At 41.8% G+C, this 11,682-nt stretch overlaps 1 protein-coding gene across 1 annotated transcript in view; it reads right to left on the bottom strand.

Moving 5' to 3' along the window:
* Positions 1-1,851: 1,851 nt before the first annotated feature.
* Positions 1,852-11,682, bottom strand: part of LOC141012840 (catechol O-methyltransferase-like) — a 10,175-nt gene continuing 344 nt past the window's right edge. Inside the window, exons 2-4 of the mRNA XM_073486375.1 lie at positions 9,764-10,056; positions 5,072-5,268; positions 1,852-4,942 (exon numbers count right to left, since the gene is read on the bottom strand). Coding sequence (XP_073342476.1) covers positions 4,610-4,942; positions 5,072-5,268; positions 9,764-10,019 — 786 coding nt within the window. The 5' untranslated portion in view covers positions 10,020-10,056 and the 3' untranslated portion in view covers positions 1,852-4,609. The remainder of the gene's footprint in view (positions 4,943-5,071; positions 5,269-9,763; positions 10,057-11,682) is intronic.

Below are 11,682 nucleotides of genomic sequence, written 5' to 3'. Positions count from 1 at the left end.
CGTGATACTTCAATCAAGAGAACCTGGGACCCCGGCACCATTTTGAGTCTTAACAATACAATTCAACAGGTGTTTGCTGTCGGCCCATCGCTCACCATTAAGTTTAACTTTTGGCCCTTGAAGGGGGAAAAGTTTGGCTTCCCTGATCCAAACAAAAGGGTTTCCAGAGCTGAGTCCCCTCATTGGTCATGAGGATGACCCAAACATGATCGTTTCCTAAGCTCGCTTCCCGACCAGAACCAAGTCATTTTGTCTGAACTGAACGAAGGCTTAACCATAGTGGTGCCAGACGAAATGGTCATGTGAATAAGCTCAGAAGGTAAAGTGGGTTAGGGTTAGAGAAGAAAGTAAAAAAGAGAGTTTGCTGTGAGAAACATGAGAATTAAAAATAAACAATAATGAAACAGTAAATAATGACATCATCAATGAAAATAAGATACACTTTGTAAAATTGGTAAACTAAAATAAACTAACAAAGAAAAAATCATCTCAGCAATGATAGTGAAAATAAAAGTAGTAGGTAATATAAATGATAGTGAAAATAAAAGCAGTAGGTAATATAAATGATAGTGAAAATAAAAGTAGTAGGTAATATAAATGATAGTGAAAATAAAAGCAGTAGGTAATATAAATGATAGTGAAAATAAAAGTAGTAGGTAATATAAATGATAGTGAAAATAAAAGCAGTAGGTAATATAAATGATAGTGAAAGTGAAACTGATATTACACATGAAGAGAAGAGTATGTTGTAGTACGTAACCTGACAGCAATGACAAACTGTAGCATCCTGCCGACAGGAGCGTTGATCAGAAAAGGCTTTAGTTGGAAGAGCGCAGTGGAAAACAACGTATGATGTCATTCAGGTGTGAGGACGTGTTTCCACTGTTGGCACACAAGAGCTGACTCAGCAGTAAAAATGTACAATTCTATTAACTTGTTCGACCATCGTTTTCTGCATGAAACATAAGATGGACAAAAGACAGAATATCGCCCCTCTGTAAATCAACACTTTTACAGTTAATAAAGCTGATTCTGATTCTGATTCTAAACTGTCCGAACTGTCCGACCGCTGTTGTGTTACAGAACCAGTTTTATCATGTAGTTGAAGCTGAAGTTGAAGCTGAAGTAGCAGCCAACACATACAAAGGATGAGCGTAACATTCTCTGCATAACTTTGACACTGAAGATGTTTCTGTCTCTGTTGTGAACTTATCTCAGTGAATAGCTGGCCATGAGTTCCCAGCAGTGCGATGTGGGGTGTTTGGCTGTGAAGGCTGGGCCTGTGTGCAGAGAGCCGGAGGGCAGCGGAGCGTGGCTCTGTTAGACTTTGATTTATAATTGAAAGCTGTGTTTACATCAGCTCTCCAGCCTCCATCGCACAGAGAACGGTTCATAGCCTGATGAAGGAGGAACCCGGAAATTGAAGCCATTAAATTAGGAATTTTTAGGGGAACTGGGAGGAAGGGGGCGAAGGTTGGGGTGGTCATAGAGCACGGTGTTTACATTTGCTTGTACATCATTGTGTGGACTGGTGGTGCTCTGAAAGCAGGGCGAGGAAATGTTAAATCACATCTGACAGCTGAGAAATTGACCACGTCCTGGCTCGTTGTGGGGAGTTTGGGAGACTGAGATGGTGGAAGCTAATGAGCAGTCATCACAGTCGGTCTATTTTGTGTAATTACATATCACACGCTGGCTATTTGGGGACATGGTGGGTTCAGCTAAAATTATTGTAATTCTGCCACTGTTTCTAAAAAGCATGCTCGTATCAAAAAGTCACTAACGTTTAGCAGATTACAGTCAATGACAAATATGAAAACATCAACATGAGAAACAGCTTGACAGGTTCACAGAAATAAGATCAGACTTTATTGATCCCTCATCGAGGAAATTCACTTGTTACAGCAGCTCAAGTGTCAAAAACAGGAGGGAAGGGGACTGAATGATAGATTAAAAAAAGACACAAATATAAAATAGTAGAAAAATAAAGTAGACATAATAACAAGGATATAAAAAAGACACTATTTTCACCTTGCACATATAGAAATGAGCAACACGGACAACTGAACAGGATAATCGCCCCCATAATGGTGATGGTGTAGTCAGTGCTGTTAAAAGTACCCAGAAGTCATACTTGAGTAAAAATAAATTATCGTGTTAAAATATTACTTTGGTCACCCATTTGAATAGTACTTGAGTAGAAGTCTTAAAGTAACTAGTACTAACTGTACTTAAGTATCAAAAGTACAAGTAAAAGTAATTCCTACATATATTTACATTGTTTACTGTCAGTCGGCTGATTATTATATTCAGCATTTTTTGGATTATTGGAATCAGTGTGTTACTTTGTCTCTGATGCAACCTGCAGTCTGCAAAGTAACTTGTAACTAAGATATCAAATAAATGTAGTGGAGTGAAAGTACAATATTTCCCTCCAAAATGAAGTGGAGTGTAAGTATAAAGTAGCAGAAAATGAAAAATACTCAAGTAAAGTACAGGTACCTCAACAATTTGACTTAGGTCCGTTACTTGAGTAAATGTACTTAGTTACATTCCATCCCCTGTAATGACCTGTAACTTTTGTTCTCTTAGTTAGCTCAGCACGCTTCCTCCTACACAGTGAAACAGAAAGAAAATAGTTCCTACATGAATCTGCTCACAACAAGGTTTGAGACTTTGTTGCTGAGTTTCAGAAAGTTGAGTTTCAAATGTATCTTTTGTTGCTCTGAGCCCAACAAGTTGATGCAATCTAGTTCCATTATATTTGAGAGGAGGCAGACATCTGTACGCTCGATATCTGCTAAACTAGATGCGTAGATAAAACTACAGGAAAGAGGGAAAACGTGTGTTTTGGATTTTGGGGTGAACTGTTCCTTTAAGCACACCAACATGTGACTTGTTGAGAATACTTTGGTTTTTCATTTCACTTTAAGTTTTATGAAGTTAAATCACCGCGTCATTTATACCACATTTTTCTTTAATAAATAGGAAAACTGCTCATGAATTAAAAACTGTACTATATTGGCTCAGAAACTCGTCGTAAACATTTACAAAGGCAACAAACAAAAACTGAATCCAAAGACTTGAATCTTCATCAAGACACGAGTTCTTTCCTTTATTGGATCGTTTTAAATAATAAATCCTCTCCGATGATTTCGCCCACCCAGGATGTTGCTATTTTCACAGAGAAATGCTCCAGATTGCTAATTAGTGATAATAATATTCAGTGCTCTGACTTTCATGCAGGCAATCACTTCTTCTGAGTGGGCGTTCACTTTTTTTCCAAATGTCTTAATTTGGAATTAAAGAAGTTATATTTTGACTCTGATTGTGAGACTTTGGGTTCAAATCAGTTGGTTGTTTGTGCTCCTGCAGAAGCACCAGTTGGGGAGCAGATAATAACCCAGATGCCTGTAGTCTACTTTCTGTAGTCTGTGTTGTTTCCTGTGTTCAGCAAATGCAATCGCCACTTCCCCTGCAGTGCAGCTAATGATCCCTGTATAAGATTATAAAGTATTCATGCAGCTCGTCACATTCTGCCAGCTCCATTACCTGTTTTGCTCTGTGGAGACTGTCACAGTGAACAGTCAGACTGGATGCATTTACAAAGTTCTCATCCCTGACCACCTCACCTCCATGTCTAATTTATAGTAGCTGAAGGTTAACACCACTTCCCCCCCGACTCCCTTTTTGCTGCAGTAAAAGCTCTGTAAGTTTGTATAATTTTAGTTATTACAACACTCATCACGCTGTTGTGTAACAATTGTCTAGAGTCTCGACCCACCCCTAGGCTCCTGGAAATATTGCATTTAATTAAATCGTGCTTTTGCACAGATATTATTTATTTAAATTCTGCAGTAAATTGTCTCTAAAGCATGTAATGGCCTTCCAGCTGCTTCCAAAGCCTCAGCAGTGCCATTAGAGGCAAATTTGGAAAACTCCATCTGAGTTCAGCCCATAAAACAGTGCTGATTCTCCTCATTTATGAGGCAGTGCTTGCTGGGACACTGAATCTTAGATATTAATGGCCTGTTAGGGCAAGAATGTTGATGACTGAGAGCAATTTCCCATATAATGCTTTATTTTTTAGTTGTAAACATTGACATTGGGGTCTGCAAGTAAATATCAAATCATGCACAAGAGGGCGTGTGCATGAAAACAAGACGGCTGTGGACCATCTAGTTTGTCATGAATAACTCAGGACACATAAGGTGACTGAACTTAAATCACAGATTCAAAGGTTAACTTTTCTGTTGAAAAGAGATTTAAAGTATTTATTGAGCTGTCCTGAGGTGCAGGAGTGACATGTAAGCTCTTAAAATGGCTGGAATTTCCCTTTAAAGGCTTGCCTTGTCAAACCCAGTCAGAGGCCCCAGTTTCTGTGCTTTAAAAAGCAGAGAGCGCCATCAAGTGGTAACCTATGTGCTCTACATCTAGTCAATTTTTCTTTGTTTCTTCTGCTGACAGGAGAGGCGACAACAGATTGACAAATTGATTCTCCAAATCTTTGACCAACACGTAAATACAGATAATATTAAGTATTTAACACTATAGGTTTATAAAGTCCACAAAAACCAAAAGCACACAGCCACATCTTTAGATGTTACTGTCACCTCTCTTCCCTTGTGCTTTCCTCTTGGTAGAAGATCTCTATCATAAACTGGAGCTCTGACTTGATGCAGTAGCAGTCAGGTCTCGCTCTGATGTGATCCAGGATTTCTTTGAGATCTTCAGCTCTTTGGTTCCTGTAGATCAGAAGGACAGAGCAGCCAGATGGGCTGAGGAGCTTCTCCCTCTGTAGAGCCAGCAGGTCTGGAAGGTACTGCTGGGGGTCGTGGTCCATCAGCACCAGACTGAACCCCTCACTGGGCCCCTGATCAGGCTCAAGAATAGGACACAATGTTGGGATGGCCTCAGCTGAACCAGATGTCAACACCTGGAACTGCAGGAGGAAGAATCAGAGGAGCACAGGACAACAGATTAAAACCTCTCAGATAAGTTTCCTTTTAAGAGCGATACGTTTTTCACTTTGACTCCTATTTGAAATAAAAGGCTTCATTACTGGGTGTACCTGGGAGTGTTTGAAGCCAGCTACCAGTATGATCTCCTCCCCAAGCTCTGCTGTGAGTGGGTCCATCTCCACTGTGATCAGTCTGCCAGCAGGGGGCAGCAGACAGATCAGGCGGACTGATGTGTAGCCACAGTGCATCCCCAGCTCCAACACCCGGGAGGGACGGACACGCCTCATCACTTCATCCACTGCCTCAGCTGGGACAGAAGACAGGGACAGGGTGCTGTTGAGACCTTCATCGGCTTTGAACCAGAACTGCTTTCAATCACAAACTGACGCTGTTGTTCCATGAAAGCATAACAAATATTACAGATGATGACGTGTCATATCCTTTACAGATCTGTGACCAATTATTAACCTGATTTTTTTACACTGTGGTGATGACTTTTCAAACACAAAGCACCGTCTTCCTAAGCTAATGTCTTTCTGATGAAAGCACCTGTGGACAGAATAAAGTCCAGGTGAAAAACTGACTGGTGCATTTTTAATATGATGCGAGGCTAATAGATGTGTAGTTAGATGTAAGATGCCTATATAAAAATAACTGCGTGGCTACGTCAAGTCAAATACTTACTTCCCAGAGTTAGAATTCATTTAAAGATTGATATAAAGTGTAGTACACACTGTAGGTGTGTTATATACAGGTTTAAAGGCACACTGTGCAGGATTTGTTGGTTGCTGTTTCTAAACAAACCGTTCGACGGTGCAGCGAGCGATTCTGGAGGAACATGACTGACGGCTGACTCTCATTCCCTGGTCGTCAAATATACACTACTCACAATTCTTTAGGGATATTGGGATATGGGTGCATAGATGCATGTGTATGGATGTGCAGTAAAGGTCAAATGAAATGTGCCGCATTATTTTTGGGGACAAGAAAATATTCACAAAACACAAAATAAAAAATTAAGTGAAACAGAAATATCCCAATATCCTGAACTAATTTTGAGTAGCATACTAACCAACCCAAAGTATTTGAAGACCTGGATATGAAACTCAGCAACAAACTATCCTTCTCCTGAATTACCAATGCACAGATATGTCTCAAACAACACTAACCCTGCAATAGTACACATTTAAAAGAATGATCTGGGAGATTTTACTGGAAGTTTTGTTTTATATTTCAGATTTGGCTCAACTGCCACCTCAGAGACGTCATCAACAGCCTGAGAAAGAATCTGCTCTGTTGTCTGGTGAGGCAGTGGATACTTCCTGCTTCCCTTCAGTCATCCTCAGAGACACCGAATGGCTGTCGCAGCCATTCAAGAGCTCACAGCTTTTAGCTTAAACATAACGAAAGAAGTGATCTTACCAAATAGAAATAGAAATAGACAGAAGACTGCAAACTGCTGTGCTGCACTGAAGAGCCTGTGAGATTCAACCAACTAGCTTACCGGACACCCTACCACCTCACCGGGCCCAGTATTTGGGCCCGTGCCGGTAAGTCTCGCCTCCTCTCACCATCTAAACAGTCTGCTATATGTGCCTCTTCAACGCCATCTGGAGTCCTCGTGTGTAAGTCTTCACTGCCTCCCTGGAGTTAACGTTACACTAGCGATCCAGCTAGCCGCTAGGCAAACAAGCATAGGCTACTACAAACACCGTTGCTGCCGGAGCTGTTTTCTCTCTTTTTACAGCCACCATCTGCTCCACCCAAGAATGTCCCCACTCACCCCGGAGGATCATGAGCTGTCCAGCTTGAAGTCAGAGCTACGCTCCATTGCGACCCTCCTGGATGATGTCCTCCAGCGCCAATCCTCGCTCCTCGCCCGGGTGGAAGCGCTGCAGCAGGATGGTCCCAGCTCGGCCAACGCTGTCCACCGCACATCGGATGCTCCCTCTTCCTCCTGGGCGACCGTTGTTAGGAAGGGGAGACTGGTCTCTCTCCTCTTGTTTTCCCCTGACATGGAAGAATGTGACGACGATCCCATCCCGTTGTCCAACTTCTTCACCCCACTGGAGAAGTTAACTGAGCTACCGGCTACATGCTCACGCACTGCTCCGGAGCAATCAGCCCTGCCAAACTCCCGACACAGAAAGCGTCACATCCCTCCAACTAGCCCACTGATGTCCCAGGGTAAACGTCCAAGGTGTTCATCCCCTTCATCGGTATCCTTCTCAGAAATCTGGCCTCCTCTCCCTGCCCCACAGCCATCGTTTCCACGGCCTAACGTGGGTCCGATCCCCTCGACGCTCAATGATGACGTCATCTGCGCAGGTGACTCTAATCCCTCTTCTACTGTTCCGGATACCCCTGGCATCTCCCATCTGTCTCTGTCCCCTAAATTGTCGGTCTATGACAATGGCTGCAAGAATCAACCTCCTGAAATTCTCATAAGAAAATGTGCATCTCCCAGGCTCCATCACTTACTGTCTCTCCGGTGGGATTACTACTGACTTCATAGAACTGATACCTGTCCTCATTGATCTCCATCTGTCTGTTCACACTGTTCTGTTGCACACCGGCACAAATGACGTCATGTCCAGACGCTCCTGCAAACTTTACCATGATCTTGAGTCGCTGATTCACACTGTTGAAAGCCTCGGGAAGAGGTGTGTTTTCTCTGGCCCTATTCCCACCCTGCTCAAAAGCTCAGAGCGTTTTAGTCGACTTTATAGTCTGCACACGTGGATGCAGAACTTCACCACTGCAACAGGCCTGGGTTTTATTAGCAATTTTGATTATTTTTGGACTGAGCGTGACCTCTTCAAATTTGATGGCTTACATTTGAATAGGAAAGGGTCTGAAAGATTAACAAGCAATTTTATTAACTTCATTGCTTTTAGCCTGAAATGATGCTTTTCCCAGCAAGACCTTGCCCTGCACACGTTGTCTTCCTGTCACAGCACTGTCTCTGATAGTGCGGGTCCTGCTGTCATCTTTAGTGTCTGCACTGTCTCCGCTTCTGGCCACCTTACTCCACCTAGTTCTTTTGCAGCTGCAAAACCTGTAGCAGATCCTCATACCTCTTTTCCAATGTCAATTCCAACTCCTATCTGCTCTCATATCCCTATTAGAGTTACTGACAGGCGTTGCATCCTGTCAAAACGCTCTCACTGTCCTCATAGCAACAACCCTGATCCCAGTAAAGTTAATCATACCAGCACTCATGGGAGGGTCACATCTAACCTTTCTTTCACCTGCGTAACATTGCCAAAATTCACCCTGCTCTGTCCCGGCGTAGCGCCGAGGTGGTTCTCCATGCCCTTGTGTCTTCCCGTTTAGATTACTGTAATGCCCTTTTTTCTGGCCTCCCCATCTGTACTACTAGGAGTCTTCAGCTTGTGCAAAATTCAGCCGCCAGACTTTTAACAAAAACAAGTAGATTCTGTCACATAACTCCTGTCCTGGCATCATTACATTGGCTGCCCATTCAGGCTAGAGCCGATTTTAAAGTTCTTCTCTTAATTTATAAGGCATTAAATGGACTTGCATCATCTTATTTAACTGAACTACTTTCTCCCTACATTCTGCCACGTCCTCTTCGTTCTCTTAGTTCGAACCTCCTTGTCATCCCACCAATCAATAAAAAGTCAGCTGGTGGCAGGGCCTTCTCCTACCGTGCTCCTTTTCTATGGAGTCCAGTCTTAAAACATACCTCTTTATTCAATATTTTGGTTTAAACTAATTCTTAACTGTTTTATAATTTTCCTGTGGTGTTTTAATATTGTTTTATTGTCTGTTATTATTGTACTTGATTTTATTGTAAAGTGTATTGAGACCATGTACCATGGTGATTTTGCACTTTAAATAATAAATTGATTGATAGATTTTAAGTTGATCAATCAATCAATTACAGAAGAAAAAGAAAGGACCAAATAATAAAACGTCAAAATCACCAAAATCAACTCAGTGACTTTAACAAAAAGTATCAGCAGTGGCCTCAACTGTCATGAGTCAGACCTCAGTCTCGTTAAGTGTTCATGTTCCTGCACCGGAGACGGGAACTTGAGTTAGTGACTCATTCTGGAGTCAAACTTCTCTTGCCGCTCCTTCCTATTGACTCCACATCTGACCGGGACTCTAAATAATGACTTACAACCAGTAACAGTCTTTTTTCAACTCTCCCAAGTGCTCCAATGTATCACTGTGTGCACCTGCCGACCTCATGTGTGTTACACCGACTCAAAACTGTGCTGGTCTCTGTAGCGGCTACAGGCAGGTATAACTCTACCCTGAGTTATACCTGGTAGATATAACTTCTGTATTAATATTCAAATGACCTGTAATGTAGACGGACTACATTCATCAAAACACATCCAGGCAAGTATTTTAGCACGATGTTGTGACTCATTAACATCTGTCTACTGTCCTGTTTATACAAGGACGATGTCTTGTTACTTAAAGGTGCTATACGTATTTTAATCAGAAGAGAAAGATCTTTATTAACTGATTTTTTTCATGACTGAATAAACAAACTGAACTTAAAGGACAACACCATCTCATCCTGTTTTACTTTGTTTACATGTGGCGGACCCTGCCATCTTTCTAGCCTCAAACAGTGTTCTGGGGCCTTATTTTCCTCTGAGAACAGCTTGTTTATTCACTGATGGACAAAAACAATATTTCTGAGTTTGTATTATTACCTCAATAATATTGTAAATATTAATATTCTGAGTTTGAGTTTTTTCTAAAACTACACAGTGCCCCTTTAATGCACCTGGTACATAAACAAATGAATGCACACCGACCAGTCTGTGGACTGATGTGGAGGGAGGGGTGCGTGTCAGCGTAAAGGTCAAAGGTCTCCAGGACGCTGTCAACACTGCCATGGGTGCATCTGGAGAACACGAAGGCGTGGGTGCTCCTTACACACACTTCCCCTCGCACCAGCCTCAGTGCCCAGGTCAGAGCTCGATGGCACAGCGCGGCAACTTTGACACGATAACGGCTGGATACCATCATGATGGCAGGAAGCAGCGGGACAGAAACGACCATGAGCCACATTTCAAAAGCTGTGAAGAAGACAGGAAGACTCAGAAATCTGTGGATGAAAGGAAAGAACTGAAATCAGTTTGTGACGGAGGCGGTGATCAGTTCTGTTTTTTATCAAATCCCAGATCTGATACGTTACTGGCGGAGGCTGGTTCACTGAATCATTGATTCAATTTTTGTCTTAAAAAAAGAAAAAGAAAAATATTCTGTATGTTGGTAATTACTATTGCTGTCAATAAAACGGCACCTTATGTTCCACTTACCTTTACTCCTCGATACCTCAGTATTCTATTTCATACTACTACTACTTCAACTACTTAAGCATTTTATGGTATATAGTACTTTATTGTTTCTAATTGTTTCTATATTTGCCCTGTATTTTGATTGTATTTGTACTTGAATGTACCTGCTGCTATGATAACCTAATTTCCCTTAGGGGATTAATAAAGTTATCTATCCATCCATCCATCCATCCATCCTGACCTCTGGCACCCCCTACAGACACAATATAGTACTTCTGATTACCTTCTTTTTCTTAATCAATACACATGTTAAAGGAAATAAAAGGTAGCCTTGTATATTTTACTTTAAATCAAATACTACAGCAAGTGATCAAGTGATCTGCTGATGAACTCAAACCTGCAAACCCTCAAACATCTGAGAGTCTTTTGAGAGTCCAGCCACCGACCAGCACAGCATTTTGGATCAAGGGTTCAACAATCAGTTCTCACTCTAGTTAATACACCACACTCCTACATCTCCACTCACAGACAGACCTCCTACATCTCCACTCACAGACAGACCTCCTACATCTCCACTCACAGACAGACCTCCTACATCTCCACTCACAGACAGACCTCCTACATCTCCACTCACAGACAGACCTCCTACATCTCCACTCATAGACAGACCTCCTACATCTCCACTCACAGACAGACCTCCTACAGAGTGTAAACACTGAAAATGATTTGTATGAAGAGTCAGGAGTCGTCTTGTCAGGAAACATAACTGCATTACCGATTGTTTTGTTAAAACATCATTTAGCTGCAGTCTCTGTTGTTCTATAAACATGCATCATTTTATTGGCACTGAAGACAACAAACCTCACTAAACATGCTTCTGGTGATAAACAAAACATGACTCAACAACAAACTTAGTAGAAAATCAACACAGCAGAAAGATAGTGTATGTATGGTAAAGTTACTGGTGTGTAGGAGGAGCAGGAAGTAGGAGGAGCCTGGCTTGATTAGCACCTGTATGTAGAGGCTTGATTAGCAGCAGTCATTTGTCTGAGTGAAAATGTGACTTATCTGTTCTTTGTTCTTTCATGTGGGCAGTTAGACTGAATGTGTGTAATGTTAACACATCCAGATATTTGCTCCTATGTATTTAGGTTACTGTGAAGTGTGCTAATGCATTTCACCTGTTTTCTGCTTGGACATAAACCAGCTTCAGTTTCCATCGTCCATCAACACATTACAGTCTACAATGAAGCGTAATTGAAGTGGACCTCTCCTGGTGTTTCACTGTGTCTGACTGCACATCCACAGTGTTCATCACAATACCTGGAGATCAGCCTACCCTGTCACACAGTCCTTCAATAGTTATACAGTTATTTTTTGCAAAAGAATGCAAGATTGTAATCTTATTAATCTTTTAGAGCTGATGTTCTTGA

Source organism: Pagrus major, chromosome 18, assembly GCF_040436345.1.
Source record: "Pagrus major chromosome 18, Pma_NU_1.0".
Classification (NCBI taxonomy): domain Eukaryota; kingdom Metazoa; phylum Chordata; class Actinopteri; order Spariformes; family Sparidae; genus Pagrus; species Pagrus major.
This window is presented reverse-complemented; position numbering and strand designations above follow the sequence as displayed.